The sequence below is a fragment of the Salminus brasiliensis genome, chromosome 5 (assembly GCF_030463535.1).
Source record: "Salminus brasiliensis chromosome 5, fSalBra1.hap2, whole genome shotgun sequence".
Taxonomy (NCBI): Eukaryota; Metazoa; Chordata; class Actinopteri; order Characiformes; family Bryconidae; genus Salminus; species Salminus brasiliensis.
The window spans coordinates 43,469,324-43,487,161 of record NC_132882.1 but is presented as its reverse complement, the minus strand read 5'-3'; the positions used below and the strand labels follow the sequence as shown (position 1 = coordinate 43,487,161).

The 17,838-nt window shown below is 47.0% G+C and overlaps 1 protein-coding gene across 2 annotated transcripts in view; it reads right to left on the bottom strand.

Annotated features, from left to right (window-relative positions):
• Positions 1–17,838, bottom strand: part of LOC140556522 (poliovirus receptor) — an 83,333-nt gene that overhangs the window by 31,419 nt on the left and 34,076 nt on the right. The window contains exon 7 of one of the 2 annotated variants that reach the window (XM_072680534.1): positions 11,135–14,961. The exons of the other annotated variant lie outside the window; for it this stretch is intronic. Coding sequence (XP_072536635.1) covers positions 14,399–14,961 — 563 coding nt within the window. The 3' untranslated portion in view covers positions 11,135–14,398. Of the gene's footprint in view, positions 1–11,134; positions 14,962–17,838 lie in introns of those variants that run through there. 2 annotated transcript variants of the gene reach the window in all.

Sequence of the window (17,838 nt, the reverse complement as noted above, 5' to 3'; positions counted from 1 at the left end):
TGTTTATTTCTCTGAGTGGACACAGTCATCTCCTCCCTTTCATCTGCTGCTCTGTTTTTGCAGGTGGGCCGAGCCCTGCCAGCTCTGGAGAAGACCAGCTGCAGAGCGAGAGAGGGAGAGAGAGAGAGAGAGAGAGAGACATTGACAGATATATGGAGAGAGGGAAGGAAACAGAGAGATAGAGAGAGAGAGAGACTCTCTGTCTCTCTCTCCTTCTCCTTTTCCTGCATGCTGGTATGGCAGTGGGCCAAGCGTACATCACTGCTGGGTGATCCCCCACAATGCATCAGTCATCCTGACTGCCCATCCTCCGTGACGGCCGCAGAGCGAGAGAGAGAGAGGTTTCTGCTCCATGCTCACGTCTTTAAACTGACAGATTATGATGAAGTGACCTTAAAGGCCTCGCTGACCCTTCAGCTCAGAGTGGGAGTGTGTTCTGCAGAGGGTGTGTGAGTGTGTGTGTGTGTGTGTGAGAGAGAGAGTGAGCTAGATCATGGAGGCGTCATGGAAACAACACATATTCTAACCCTGCAGCATTAGCCACATGGCTAGCTCATGAAAAACATCCAAACATTAGCGGCTACCGCTAACTGGCCTTTTACCAAAACGGGGGAACCTGGGATCCACTTTGCAACGCCACTGCAACCTCCTAGCAAAACCATGGACATCACCAAGCAATGCCGCATCAAGCAATGCCAAGCAATGCCGCAAAAACCTTGGATACTACAGCAACTCCATAGCAACCACCCATAGACACCATAGTAGTGCATCATACAGCGCTCTGACGCTCTACCTGGGAACCACATAGCCACACCATAGCAACCACTTGGGATACCATAGCAAATATCTAGCAACATCTGAGCAAGCACCTAGCAACGCCATTGCATATCTCCTAGCAAAACAATGGACATCACCAAGCAATGCCACAGCAAACACTTGGGATACTACATCAGCTCCATAGCAACCAACCAGAGACACCATAGCAGCGTATCATACAGCGCTCTCACGCTCTACCTGGGAACCACATAGCCACACCATAGCAACCACTTGGGATACCATAGCAAACATCTAGCAACATCTGAGCAAGCACCTAGCAAAACCATGGACACCACCAAGCAATGCCACAGCAACCACCTGGGATACTACATCAGCTCCATAGCAACCACCCAGAGACACCATAGTAGTGCATCATACAGCGCTCTGACGCTCTACCTAGGAACCACATAGCAACACCATAGCAACCACTAGCAACATCTGAGCAAGCACCTAGCAAAACCATGGACACCACCAAGCAATGCCACAGCAACCACCTGGGATACTACATCAGCTCCATAGCAACCATCCAGAGACACCATAGTAGTGCATCATACCACAATCTGACGCTCTACCTGGGAACCACACAGCAACACCATAGTAACCACTTGGGATACCATTGCAAACATCTAGCAACATCTGAGCAAGCACCTAGCAACCCCACTGAATCCTCCTAGCACCACCACAGACATCAGCAGCCGGAGTCAGAGAGAGCACAACTGCCCATGCTCTCTCCGGGTGGGTAGCTGGCGTTCTCGCCCCTAAAGCGATGTTGGCCGGGCACAGGCGTCCTAGCCTCGGGAGCATTGCTAGTGCTAGGGGGGAGCTTTGAACGGGTGGGTTCAGTGGCAGTGCCAACTTGGGAGAAAAATCGCCTGTGTGTTGCTATGGTTACCAGCCAGCTGATCATCCCTCATCACCTCTTTCTCTTTCATCCCAACGGACCCACCCACCCAGCCAAAGCTTAATTAAGCAAAATGTCCTTAAAAGGTCAAGGGAACCTGGTCGCCATGGTAACGACACCGGCGCAGACCGATCGATCACCAGTCCTGACCCGAAGGTGTTCGGCGGCTGGGGGATGCTTTAAAAGCCCCACGGGGTCGGATCAGCTCTTTATCTGTTATCTATAGATAATGTCTTGGCCCAAGGGTCACCGCAGGAGCCGAGGGGGAAAGACCAGATGAGCTGAGCTCCTGCAGAGTGCGAGAGTGTGTGTGTGAGAGTGTGTGTGTGTGTGTGTGTGTGTGTGTGTGTGTGTGTGTGTGTCCACCCTACTGTTAGCACTGTGGATGACAGGAGTGTCATGGCTGCAGGGCCAAATCGCATCAGTTCAGCTTCTCTTTCCAGAAAGTGAGGAGGGGAGAGAAACAGGCCTGGGTGAGTTAGAGCTGCACGACTAGCTACTGATTAACCCTCCGAAAACTGACTGTCCCACGTGTCCTACAGTCAATAGTATTTGTACTCGGACTCGCCTTGGACTCAATAATATTTATATTCAGACTGATCTCAATCTCAACAGTATTTGTACTCGGACATGCCAGACTTGTCTTGGACTTGGATAGTATTTGTTCCCCAACTTGTCTTAGACTAAAAAGTATTTGTACTTGGACTCAATATTTACAAAAAGTATTTGTACTTGGACTCAGTGGTATTGGACTCTCGCTTTTCTTAGACTGGACAGTATTTGTACTCAGACTTGTCTTGGACTAAAAAAATATTTGTACTTGGACTCAATGGTATTGAACTCGACAGTATTTGTACTCGGACCTGTCTTGGACTCCACAGTATTTAAAACCGGACCTGTCCTGGACCCTGGACACAGATGTTGTAGACGGACTGGTCTTGGACTCACTTGTAGTTGTAATTGGACCGGTCTTGGGCTAAATCGCATTTGCACTTGGACTAAATGGTATTGGACTCTCGCTTGTCTTAGACTGGACATTATTTGTACTCAGATTTGGACTAAAAAGTATTTGTACTTGGACTCGACAATAAATGCACTCGGACTTATCTGAACAGTATTTATACTCGGACCAGCACAGGACTCGACAGCAGTTGTACTCGGACCTGTCCTGGACTCGACAGCGGCCGCACTCGGACCTGTCCTGGACTCGACAGCGGCCGCACTCGGACCTGTCTTGGACTCGACAGCGGCCGCACTCGGACCCGTCCTGGATTCGACAGCGGCCGCACTCGGACCCGTCCTGGACTCGACAGCGGCCGCACTCGGACCCGTCCTGGACTCGACAGCGGCCGCACTCGGACCCGTCCTGGACTCGACAGCGGTTTCATTGTCACTGGGAATACCGCAGTATTTGTGCTGGGACTTGGGACTGGATCTCGGGCTCAATAGTACAGGTACTTGGACTTTCACTAGACCTCACAGTACTTGCCGTCTGATCTCGTCAGATTTGACAGCATCTGTAGATGGGCGTGTCCTGTATTGATTCTACTGGATTCTAATCGACCGGCTGCACCTCAGGACTTCTCCATCCACGCTTACATCACCAGCTCTACAGGCCACCCTCGAGGCGTCGCAGAGGAAAGACTAAAACCCCACCAGGGAGACGAGTGTGTGTTTTTGGCAGACAAACGGCCTGAGGAAGACAGGGCGCTAGTCTGCGTGTGTGTGTGTGTTTGTGTGTGTGTGTGTGTGTTTCTAGGCTTCCACAAATCATGACACTGTCATTGTGCTCATTCTGTTCGTCACCCCACTCCAACACACCACTAGAGAGAGAGAGCGAGAGAGAGAGAGAGAGCGAGAGCGAGAGAGAGAGCGCGAGAGAGGGGCATCTGGTCCTCACGCCAGGTTGCAATCCAAAGCAATTAGAGCGGGCAGATGGCTAAATGGCCGAGGATTGGGTGAAGGTGGTGTGTGTGTGTGTGTGTGTGGCTGTTAAGGAATAAATAACCCTCCCAGTGAAAATGACAGCGACATGTACAAGTGTGCCAACAGCACCCAGACTCTGACCCCATCAACTCGGAAAACAGAGAGAGGGAAGGGGAACAAAGGACAGAATGTAGGGCACGGAGCTACTTCTGGAAGAAAAGTCAGTGGCTATATTAGCCTAGCCGCCACCGTTCAAACAGGGTCACCTGCTAATGCATTCATACGGCTGAGGAAAACGCAACGAGCTGAACGCCTGCGGGGCGGCACGCTGAATACCACACACACACACACGCGTCAGGGCGTGAGGTCAAACATCCATCCATCCCATAAATATTTAAAAATGTGAAATATATATATATAGATCACGGCCAAAATGAATTCCTTACATACAATCAAAGGACAAAAGTATTGGGACGCCTGCTCATAAACCATTTCTTCCCAAATCAAAGGCGCTACGCCCTGCTTCAGTTGGAGTAACGGTCTCTACTGAAGGCTTTCTACTAGATTTCTGCAAGAGCATTTGCTGTGAGGGTTGATTGCATTCCGCACTTGCAGAACAACAAGAGCACTGTTAGCAAGGTCAGGATGTTGGATAATCATCACCGTACCTCATCCCCAACTCCAGCACTCATCCCAAAAGTACTGGATCATCATCATCATTATCATCATCATCATTCCAGAGAACCCAGTTCCTCCACTGCCTGCTCCACAGCTCAATGCTGCTGGGGGGCTTTAGACCCCCTCCAGCCCACGCCTGGCATTAGGCAGCATGGTTCCACGATATATAGGTTCATGTTCATGTTCTGCTCCAGAGAGTCCTACTGCAACACAACCCAAAGCATCCCGGGGCGTATTTTTACTTTCTGGACCTTAGCCCAAGAAACAGGAGCCAATCAGGAGCGGTTAGAGGAGTCGGAGTGACCGTCGCGATGACCGTGAACAAGCCATAGCCGAGCTACCGAGCTAACTGAGGCCTGAAACCTCGGTAGAAGTTATCTGACAGGAGTCCAAAACTAACATCTGCCCAAACTTTTGCACAGCAGTGTAGATTTCCCCTGTAAAGTGTGTGTGTCCTGGAATTGTATTAATTGTGTGTGTGTGTGTTTAAGCAACTGATAACGCCCCCCCCCCCCCCCCACACACACACACACACACACACACACACACAAACACACACACACACAACAGATCCACAGTCCTCTCCTCCATGTGTACATAGTGTTTTCACAGCAGGCCCGTATGGAAGGGTGGGCAGCCCAGTAGAACGTCATAACACCTGAAGACCACCATACATGACAGCAGTCCTCATACTTCATCTCCCTGAGGTTTGTGGCCTACGCTGGAGTTTGAAGGCCCCAGAGTGTGGAAACGCCAAACAGCTGGTGAATAAATCCTACAGGATGAGGTCACGACGGGCTGACGTCCAATCAGCTGCTTGTTCGCGTACTCCGGAGGCTGTTGGTGTTTACTGGCTCTCCAGAACTGGTCTAAATCTTCCTTTTTACGACCCAAGCAGAGAAACGCTGGCCACACCCACTCACACGGCTTTTGAACGAGGGTGCCAAAACTTTTGCACACCACCGTATCTGTGGATAGCTGGATTAACATGGTTAGTTATGTGGCTATATATTTATTACCCCTCTACAGCACAGAATACAGAATAGTGCTCCACACCACACCAGTGTCGAAGCCTCGGGGTTGGAACCCCATGGGCCCAACTATGGGAGCCTATTGGGTATCGAACCCACAACCCGGCACTCTAACCACTCAGCCGCCACGGCCCCAGTCGCAGGTCACACTCTTCTGCCTCACCTGTATGATGTCACAAAGCTAATGTTGGCTATTAGCATATGTCGCTAACGATAAATGACAAGGCCCCACCAAAAAGCAGGTGGTCTAAAGGTGATTCTTCAATTAGGGGGACTCTTATGTGCCCGGATAAACATTAGTGCTAAAAATACATCAATAACTTTGATATTAAATATATTGTTTATTGTATCACCATAAATGAAATAAATTAAGTTTTTATTTAAATAAAATGATAATAAATAGATAAATCAATTCTATTTAAAATTCATGTATAATAATTATATAACAATTAATTTATTTATTTAAACCTTAACAATTAGCTACTTTGGCATTGTCCAGACTTTGAAATTTCTCTGATTAAATATACATTCTAAAATATAATTCAATTAAAACATGTTTTAATAATAACAGAAATACGTTCAAATCAAATCAAATAACGTCATATTTTTGAACCATACATTACAGTCATTACTGCAACATCCTGTGAGTGGCTTATTAATATCTGATATGTCGGATCGCTGACTTAATAAAACATTTATTTAAAAAATCTTGTTTATATAATTTATTTAATATTGCAGAAACAAAAATATTGCAATATCAGTTTTTTTCTCTCCAGTATCATGCTTAAACTAAATTGAGTATTACATTTAAAAAAGTTAAAAATGGTAAAAACTAAATATATACATACATACACACACACACACACACATACATATATGCACATATATATACATATACATATACATATGTATATACATATACATATGTATATACATATACATATGTATATACATATACATATACATATGTATATACATATACATATGTATATACATATACATATACATATGTATATACATATACATATACATATGTATATACATATACATATACACATATATATACATATACACACACACACACACACACATATATGCACACACACACACACACACACACACATATATATACATACATACACACACATATATGCACACACACACACACACACACATATATATCACCCAGCTGGTGAATCACCATTATACATTTATGTCTGCAAATGTCAAAAATGGCCCATTTAGAAGCGTTCGAGTTCCCAGACTGCTGAATCTGGGTTATCGGTGACAGGTTCTCATCACACATGCACGAGCATTTCACAGCAAACTTTTTTTATGGAAAGCCAATTCTGCAGAAAAGCTGCAGAAAGGGGGTAAAAATAAACTCCGGAGCAACCAGACCACACGCAGAGGTAGTTTTGGAAATTCTGACAGACTTTAATTACAAAGCAAATCATAAAAAAAAAAAAAACTGTACGACAGAAATTCTCCGAAACGACTCCAAAACAAACCTTAAAAACGCAAAGGCAGAAACACAGGCGACGTTACAGGCAACGATAATCCAAACATAAAGGCATAATAGCACTGATAAAGCACTGACGAGGTGACTGAAAAAATAACAACAATAATAATAATTAAAAAAAAAGAAAAACAGAAAATAGTCCTTCATGCTTTCCGTGGTTGAGAGACACATTATTCATATACACAAAAATCAGTGAGACATCAATTTTTCTTCATCACATATTTCTATGTATATATTTATACTATATACAGAGAGACTGGTTTGGTGGAGCGACAGTTAAGGCTTCAGTTCTTATCACACAGCAGAGAACCAAGGGCGGTCCACTCCTTCCTTACCAGCGACCCTGCTGGTCAAACTGGTTAAGCTGGTTGACGAGCTGAGAGCTTGACCAGCACAGCGTGTCTTTTGACTGGAGTTCAAAAAGTTTTGCTTGTGTACCAGCTGACCAAGAGGGTTGACCAGAAGCTGACCAAAACAACAGGGTGACCAAGCTGGTCGACCAGTATGACCAAGTAGATCAGGCTGGTCGACCAGCATGACCACGGTGGTCATCAATAGCATGACCAAACAGGTTGACCAGAAGGACCAAGCTGGTCGACCAGCATGACCAACATAGATCAAGCTGGTCGACCAGCATGACCACAGTGGTCATCTATAGCATGACCAAGCAGGTTGACCAGAAGGACCAGGCTGGTAGACCAGCATGACCACAATGGTCATCTATAGCATGACCAAACAGGTTGACCAGAAGGACCAAGCTGGTAGACCAGCATGACCAACATAGATCAAGCTGGTCGACCAGCATGACCACAGTGGTCATCCATAGCATGTCCAAGCAGGTTGACCAGAAGGACCAAGCTGGTAGACCAGCATGACCAACATAGATCAAGCTGGTCGACCAGCATGACCACAGTGGTCATCTATAGCATGTCCAAGCAGGTTGACCAGAAGGACCGAGCAGGCTGACCCAAACAGCATCACCAAGCTGGTCGACCAGTATGACCAGCATGCCCTCTGTGGTCACCCATCAAACAAGCTAAAGCTGCAAATAGCATTATGCTAATTAGCGACTGTTGATGGCTTTTATTTTTTTTTTAAACTAAACTACACTATATGGACAAAAGTATTGGGACACATCTGAATCATTTAAGATTACGGTTCATTGAAGGTTCCTCCAGTTTCAAACTGAGAAAGCTCCAAAAGTACTGTTAATACTTTTAACAGTGGAGTGGCGTGTAGGTGTCCCAATACTTTTGTCCTCATAGTGTATCTCTAACACTGTAGCTAATGGCCAAAAACTTAGCGCATATAGCATGCAGCTAATTATGCTAACGCTATGCGGCGTTTGGTCTGTTGGTGCGCTGTTCCTTTGGTAGCAGCCTAGCTAGTAGATGCCTTGTGGGGATTAGCATGATGTTGCGCGAGCAAGGCTACAAGAAAAGCGGCGGCCGTTCGAGTTCTGTTATTGTTAGCCGCACGACTCCCTTAGTAGGCTAGCAACTAGCTAGCGGGCAGAAATCTGAATAGGGGTTATCTGCATAATGCTAAGAGCTGGCTGTTTAATAGCGTTTATTGTTAGCGACATGAACGTGCATTATTAACCAAGCCATTCCATTAACAGTAGCGCAGGAGCTAGAGGCCAGCGATTAGCATGATGTCGTTTGCATAATGCTAAGTGGTGGCTGTTTGTTTTTGGTTGTTTTGGTTTTTTTAAATTACAGTAATCAACAAGATGTTTTTTTTTTTTGTCTGTTTTTATTATTAAATATCCCTACATTAGGAGCGTCGTAGCCTTTAGCCAGCAATTAGCGCAGCATTACTTGCATAATGCCAAGTGGGGGCTGTGTGTTTATGTACTGTTAGCAACATTAGCATTTCTGAGGGAAATCCGCAAGTCCGCACTTCTCGTTTGAACAGCTTTGAGAAGGAATGTGGCGAAAACTCCTAATGCAGAGGTTACAGCGCTGTCTTAATATTCTCCGAGTGTCCCGTCCTTCACTGAAGGTCAGTGTGTTCTTGGCTAATGAGCGCTGGAAGCACTGATTTAGCCCCAGAGCGCTAATTCCCGTCTGGCTGAGCTTCCAGCCAGGAATCAAAGTGGGTTACACCGACGGCGACAGGTTGCACCAAAAAAAATCAAATAAAATTTACACAGTTTTCCTCCCTTTACCTCATCTCTAGCCGATGGGTTTGCTCTTTTCTTAGCTTTGCTGTGTAGCTAATGCGGCTAACGGTTAATCCAAGCTCACAGCCACTTCAAAAATCAGTACACCCCTCAAAAAACTGCGCCGAGGGGTCAGTCACCTCCAGACGACTCGCTTGTGTGGTTTCTGACACCGTATGACTTCGTTTTTCCCACAGAAACGATGAATTATTTAAGCACGTTAGCTAAAAACAGTAGCAGCATTTGCCCCCAAGCCTGGAACAGCTAGCAACGCAAGCTTTTTTGACTCAACTAGTCCGATTATATTAGCCTGAAGGCCTCCGCGCTAATGCTAAGCGGTGTCTGTTGGTTTACATTCCCTGCTAGCGAGAAAATCAGATCAGCTTTTCTGAACGACACTTCCTGCAGTAGCAGCCTAGCATGTTGCTAACAACAGTTAGCACCATACGCTTTTTCGACTTAACTGTGCCTATACTAGAGGCCCGAAAGTAGTCGTGCTAATGCTAAGTGGTGTAATTGTTTCATTTGTTACTACTGCATTAGCAACATTAGCTTTTCTGACACAACCTAGCACTTCAGTAGCAGCCTAGCCCCAGTCGAGACCCAGTGGGAATTAGCATGAGGCTACGCGGCTTATGCTAAGTGATGGCTGAGATGCTGATGGTCTGATGGTGCCACATTACTAAGTCAAGCAGAAGGGGGGGGGGGGCTACATGATATTTAAAAAAAACAAACAAACAAACAAACAAACAAACAAAAAAACTACATTACCCAGCATGCCCTGGTGGAGGAGAGCAGAGGGATGCTCTTACAGATTCAAGGGCAGCCACTGTGACAAACGATGATTTACTGGAGTGTGTGTGTGTGTGTGTGTGTGTTGGGTGTGTATATAAAAGAGAGACCCTGAAAGGATGAAAGAATAACTCACTGCCCTCCAGCCAGACACCATTTAACACGCTGACTCACACACACACACACACACACACACACACACACACACACACACACACACACACACGCACACACACAATCAGGTGAACGAGGCCTCTCTGGGAGGATATGTTGGCCTACTTGTGTTTAGCAAGACAACACTGTTGCTTACTCCAGCTTGTGCAAAGGATTATGGGTGTTGTAGTCCGTGCCACTCGCGCACCCCAAACCAACCAGTCCTCTCGCGCTGCGTAGCAGATTTAGCACGACGCCGATGTGCTGGGCATTGAGTACATTCCAGGATCAGGCCGTCCGACGTCGTATTTACATTATATAGCAGTATAGACATTAGATTTAATCACAGCGGGGTTTTTTTCATCATGTAAGAAAAATAAAATGTGTACATATATTGCATACGGACACCTCACACCAAAAATATATATATATGTATATGTATATATTTATAGATATGTATACACTCACACACACACTCACACTCACACACTCACAGCTCCCTCTCTCCTGCTCAGGCAGCGCTCTGTCGGCCTCCCACCCTCCACCCCGCGATGCATGTGAACAGAATGAAAAGCTAAAGTGTGAAAGACTGGATATATTTAACTGTGCGGCCATGACAACCGTCTGGGAGGAGGTGCGTTTATAAATGTGGAGTGGACTCATTACGATTAGCGATGATGCGCCGGTTCAAAGCGCTCACCACCTGGCTGTGCTTAAAGTCCATAGATCTGAAAGGTAGAACTTCAGTGTTTTCAGTCTGACCTGCAGCAGATGGCTGATGACCACAGGCAATCACCTTGCCACGCTTCAGAGGAAACACACGCAAAAATAAACCCTGACCGCTGACTTTTTTGACCATTGTACGCATACTTTTAGCAACTGTGCATTGACTTCCATTGTGTGTTTGTCGCAACTGCCCTTTGCCTTCCACTGGAAGGGTATTTTTCAGAAACTGCCCACTGACTGTCATTGTGTTTTGTTTTGTTTTTTAGCAACTGGCCATTTACTTCCACTGTGTTTTTTAGCAACTGCCTATTGACTTCCATTGTATGTGTGTGTGTGTTTATTTTAGCAACTGGCCATTGACTTCCATTATGTGCATGTGTGTGTGTGTGTTTTTTTAAGCAACTTGCCATTAACTCTCATCATACAAGCAACTAGCCATTGACTTCCACTGTGTTTTTTTTTTTATCAACTGGCCATTGACCTCAATTATGCATGTACTTTGAGCAAATGGCCACTGATTTACATTGAACATGTACTTTTAACAACTGGCCATTGACATCCACTCCGTTTTTTTTTTTTTTTTTTTAATCAACTGGCCATTGACTCACACTGTACATGTACTTTTACATTGGAAGTCAATGGGCAGTTGCTAAGTGTATTTTCAAAAACTCAGAAACTACCAGCTGACCGTTTTTAACAACTGCCCATTGACCTCATCTATGCATGTACTTTGAGCAAATGCCCATCGAGTTACATTGAACATGTACTTTTAACAACTGCCCATTGACTTCCACTGTAAGCGTGTTGCAAGTTTGCAAGCTTTCTGTCCTAATTAATAAATGAACGTAAAATGATTGTCTATGCTAATCAACTGTATGTATACATTCCTAGGAGAAGGGGCCAGTGTGCTTCTACTGTAAGTGTGTTTTCAGCATCCGCCCATTGACCTCCATTGTAGCAATTGCAATTTGCCGTCACTGCCCATTGACTTCCATTGTAAGTGTGCGGAGAGTCAGGTTTCCCGTTCTATTCAAAGGGTAAAGAACTCATCGTGCTACAGATCCGAATAGTACCCCGGCCCACATACCTATAGCCTAGTACCTATAGAGGCCCGCTAGCCTTCGTCATAAGGGGGTTTGTCCCGAGCCGAACCTCGGCTGCAGCCGCGGAGAAGAAGCCGTGACCTAAGCAAGCGGATCTGAACATCCAATTTGCATAAATGACCCCTACAGCACAACCAAAGCGCACATACCAATTTCCTCCGCGCTGTCTATTAATTGATAAATGATAAATTCATGAGGAGCCCAGGGCAGAACAGCGGCTGCGAGTGCAACCACACACACACACACACACACACACACACACACACACACACACACATGTGCGCATATACAAACACCATTAGTGTCAATCAGTTTGTTCATTCAGGGGTCAATTAGCCCATCCAGAAATAACCCAAAAACCAAACGACTCGCTGGTGGCGATTCATCGCAAAAGCACTAACAACCAAAATGGTTCCGAGCGAATCACTAAAGAAGTGAATCACTTGGGACTAATTAACAGCGGACAGGGCTGAAGCTGTGAGATTTTACGCAGCGATAAGGGTTAATGACGGGAAACGAGGTCATCTCAGCAGGGCCAGTGGAGTGGAAATCATTTACAGATGGAGGAGGCAGATTCCAAAAGTGATTCACTGAATCGCTGATTCACTGTAGGCCTTCGAGGGCTGACCGCACAATCACGGTAAGGATAGCTGCAGTGATTTTTATTTATTTGTTTATTTATTTATTTATTTATTTTGGGACACAGCGGTGTAAAATTGGTTATTACACGCGGTAAGATTGACTGCATATGCACTGCAACTTGTGGATTCGTCACTTGCGATTCATCACATGCGACTCAATTTTTGCGACGTCACAAACAGGGAGGCATTTTCCGTACTTCGCTCATTCAGCCTCCAGCAGTTTACCTCCATCTATTCACGCTGACGGAAGGCGTCTCAGCATGGCTTGTTTTTCGGCAACTATTTGAACGAGTCAAAGGCAGAGCAGCCATTCAGAACAGAGCTCATTTACATATATGCCTTAAAGGGGAACTGCACCGATTTTGACATTTTTGTTCATTTCAAAATTTCTGCATAATGAAGAGAGTGTGTAAACAGAGCCGTTCAGAGGGGTCAGGCCCAGACTAATTCACCACTCGGAAGTCATGTTAAAGAACTGTTACAGTCAGAATTGGTCACAGTGGCAGTGAATGGAATCAGGGGTCCGGACAGTTTACGACCTCCAACAGCTACTCCAGCTACTACAGGAAAAGGCTACAAGTGTTTCCTGAAACTTTTTATTATGTGAATTCAGTGGGTTTGGGTTTGAAAAACACTGCGTAAAAGCCATTCCCAGCGGAGGGATACAAGCTGGGAAATTGTAAAGCAAAGTAGTCCCCAATTTCCCAATCATCACAATGACCACCGAAAGCTCAGAGGGGCTCAGCAGTCTAATATGCTGCCACTAGGGTCTGGGGGTTGTGGGTTCGTGATCCTGAGCCATGCCGCTTTGCCAGCAGTGGCCGGTGGCTAGATGGCACACATTAAATTTTAAAGCGACTGGTGTGGCGGCACCGGGGACCTGGAGAGTTGGGCTGCCCGGCGTTGCCACATCGGCATCAGCTGGAAAAGAGGCGGTGGCTGGCTTTGCATACAATGTATGGGTCCTTTCCCTCCTAGTGTCGGGAGGATTGCTAGTCTTGGGGGGGGGTGGGGGGTGGCGACGACAAATGACCGCACCAAACTGGCAGAAAAAGGGGACAATTGGATACACTAACGATACAATTTCACACCCAGCCCCCACTCTGAATGGCTGTGTTTGCATTTTAATGGTTGAATTCGTCCGAAAGTTCAAGTAAGTCATGCAGCAGGGTAGCGTATAACGTATACTGGCCAATGCCGTCGAAGCAAATCGCTGTTATTCGCTGCGTGTAATTCCCGGTACCCAACAAGTGGCCTTTCCTTTACTTAATGCACTAAATTGCAGTGGCTGAAATCAAGATTATGATGTGTGCAATAAGCCGGTTAGCGAGCAGCACACACCGGGAGCCAGCGAGAGCAAGAGGAGAAGCGAAGAGAAGCAGGAGGGCGACCAAAGAGTGAAGATCACCCATCAGCAGTCCCCCCCCCCTACCGGAGAGTGACTGCCCCACAGAATCCGGTAAGCTGAGCAGAACCCTGATTACACAGCACAGTGTGGACGCAAACAGAACCCCTTCACTTGTCATTGTGTGTGTGTGTGTGTGTGTGTGTGTGTGTGTGTTACATATAATGTATGTGCAGTGTGCACCCTCGGAAACGGTCTCCCATGACAACCGTCGCTGTAAATAGGAAGTACTGTATAAGTCACAGATTGCGCCTCTTATTTTTCCAGCCCGGAAACCGTCCTCCAGTCCGAACCAGCTACAAATCCATCCACTCCTCCCACCGTCCGTCCTCGAAGGCCTTAATTCTGCCTCAGTTTTTGTTCTTTTTTTTACGTTACTTAAGAGATCTTGCGCTTAAAAACGACGAATGAAAGAAACAACGAAAAAAAAACAAACGAAACAAATAAGGAATCCTTTGGAAGCAGATCCACTCGTCCTTCTCCACCTCCACCGCTTCTCCGTCTCTTCTCCGCGCTCTCCCTCCACCTCACCCTTCCCTTTCACACGTAGACGGCAGTCCGCGAGATGACCGAGCCGTCCCGCTGTGACTCCATGTCGTCGTCCAGGTAACCGCCGGCCAGGTCCTGCTCGTGCGGACGGAGCTGGAGGATGGCGCCGCCCGCCGTGAAGTGGTCGTACCTCTCGTCCTCCTCCTCCAGCTCGTCGAACTTCCGGCGCTCCGCCTCATCCATCTCCCCGCTCAGCAGGATGTCCTGGGCGGTGGGCGTGGTCTCCAGCAGGGCCACACCCCCCGGGTGCATGATGTGGTTGCCGGCCTTCTCCGAGAGCACCGCCTCGCCCCGGTAGATGGGCGTGTTGTTGTTGCCGTTGTTTCCGTTGGTGCCGTTCTTGCCGCTGCCGCCGCCGCCGGAGCCGAAGAGGCGGGCCACGGAGTCGTACGGCTCCGCCTTGGCCTTGCCGTTGCCGCGGTAACCCTGCTGCTGCCGGCGGTTGCGGGACACCAGGACGAAGATGAGGGCGCCAAACAACAGGAGGGCGAGGAGGACACCGATGATGGCGCCCGCCACTACGCCTGCGCTGGAGTGGCCGCCAGCACCGGCTTCTACGAGGGGGTGGGGGTAAGGGTGGGGTTGGCAGAGGGGGGGGGGGAAGGAAAGGGGGGGGGTGGAAGAAGAAGAAGAAGAAGAAAAGAAAGACGTGAAGAAGGGGGATGAGAGAGATTTCCAAATCTTTAATTTGACCTCCTTATTCTGAGGAGCAGGGGTGCAAAAATCGCAGCACATCCAAGTGGCAACTGTTTATAAGCCATTATTTTTAATATTTAATAAAATATGCACATTGACCAATATACAGGTTTATGTATCGTATATACAGGCCTAGCTACTCCGTACGCTATCGCTTAAAGTCTATATATACCTCAAAGTCCGGCCCAAGGTCCAAATCTACCTGTAGATTAACCCAGTGGATACAGAAATCAATTTCTTTTTGGCACAAGTGGTCCGAAACTCCAAACCACAGTTCAGCTGACTGGACAGAGACCACCTCTTTTGGTCCAGACCGTGGTTCTTGACACCCTGACGAAGCCCTGGACCAAACAATGTAGCTACACCTGCTAAAAGCAGGACCGCCCTGTATAAGCAGGGATTCCAAAGTTTTGAACGGTAGCGATTGATTCACCAATCGACTGTGAATTGAATCAAATCCAATCGATGAATCGTTTGTGGAAGAACCGCCAATCGATTCGTCTGGAGGTCCGAGATTTGCACCCCTGCTGCAGAGCCATGTGACTGTTTGCGAGTGTGAGGGCGTGAGGATGTGTATGTGTTAGAGAGTGTGTGTGTGTGTGTGTGTGTGTGTGTGTGTGTGAGAGAGAGAAGCTCCTCAGGGTTGCTCTCTGTAAGGCCAGTTTGTTGTATTCACACTTTAAACCCATCAAACCAAGAAACCACAGCAACACACCAGAGGAAAAAGGGTGGTGGTTGGGGGGGGGGGGGGGGGGGGTTATGAGCTGGGTGGACAAATTAATCAATGGACTGACGAACGGACAGAGGGACGGATGGATGGATGGAGGGGAGGACAGGCTGACGGATGGACAGAGGGCAGAAGAAAAGAGGCCGTGATTGACAACGTGAGACAGCAGACAGACGAGCCGGCCTCCAAGCTACAAATATAGAACAGCGCACACACACACACACACACACACACACACACACACACACACCCCAATAAGCCAGAGTGGATATGAGAGTGATGTGATCATTGGCCAGCGTGTCCAGCACATTTACATGCTCACAAACATCAAAGAAGTCACCCAGAGCCGTAACAGGGTGTAACAGGGCTGACCGATAGGACAACTGTGACCGCTGCAGACTCTGTAATATAATTTCTTTTAAATATTAAAAATAATAGCATTAATAAATACTAGTATTAGTTTTAATATTCATTTATTAAACTAGGGATGTGCATTCATATTAATATGTTAACATGTTAATCATATTAATATGTTCATATATTTAATATTTAAGTATCTATGAGAGTTAAACCAAAAGAAAATGAATAATTATTTTAATAAAAGGGAATTCCACCAATTTTTCATAACGTCTGCGTAATTTAACTAGCCAACAGGCTAAAGACCCCACAGCACTGGCTGTGTTCCAGCTAACCGAGGCTCAAATCCACCTGTTCAGATCTGAGAGCTCAGAGTCAAGGGGACGGCCTGAGGACGGTTCTCCACTGTCCTCAGGATCATTTAGGAGACTGGCTCTAGTCCATGGTTCTTGCTCGGCCCAGTCGAACTTAGCACGGCGCTAAACTCGTAACTACGGTGGGCTTGGTGGTTTGTTTGTTTTTTTTCCCCACCTGTTTTTAGGGTGTGCAATTACCAATCCGTAAGCACCAACAGCGCCACCACCCTGTGACACTCTTAAATGCATTTAAGCTTATTTGGCCATGTTCTAGATAAGGACACAGAACCGGAAATCAGACCGGGCCTCATTTTTTTTAAATACTGCAGTATACGCTATTAGCGCTACACCGGCCAAGCCCACATTCCCACCTTGATTTCACAAGTTAGCAAGTTAGCATGCTAGATACTGCTTATGCTAGCGTGTCTGTCACAGACCAGGGTGAGGCCTACGGCAGTTTCGGTGCCGGGCACAATGCTGGCACAAGCGTGGAGCCAATCAGAGGATCCCTACGCCATTAAGGCCTCCCATCGAACATCGCTTTGTGGGGTGGGTTAGCTAACCGTGCTGGGAAAACCAGGGCTCAGCCTCCGGAGGTGTGTGTGTGTGTGTGTGTGTGTGTGTGTGTGTGTGTGTGTGTGTGTGTGTGTGTGTGCCCTCCAGGTCGAAGTTTCCAGACGACGAACCACCATAACACACACCTTCCCGGAATGAGTGCGTTTCCCGATTATCGGCTGGCTCTTGGTGTATGTGTGTGTGGGTGTGTGTGTATTTATATTCAAGACCCCCGGGGGGCTCGAAAGTGATGTCAAACTCTCCCTCTCTCTTTTTACATTCTTTCATTTCCTCCGTCCGTCTCCCTCGTTCACGCTTGAGTCACTCCTTTCCTCCGCCGCTGCTCTCCTCGCTGTAAGTGGGCGACACTGGCCTAAAAGCAATGCTAAAACAGGAGCTTAGCTTTCGCACTGTCCCTCGGCACACACACACACGCGCACACACACACACACACACACACACACACACACACACACTGAAGAAACACACCGCTTCTCTACACTCCCTTACTCCCTCACTCCAACCATCGCCTCTCACCTCCACTGAACACACACACTTACTTGAACACTCACTCTCTTGGGGTGCACACACACACACACACACACACACACACACACAGCTGTATCCTGTGCGGAGCTTTAGGAGAGACTGCAGGAATGAGATTATGTCGGAGTTAGTCATTGTGTTCCTGTTCCTACACCCCACTGTGAAACTCCCTACTTTCTGTAGACACACACACA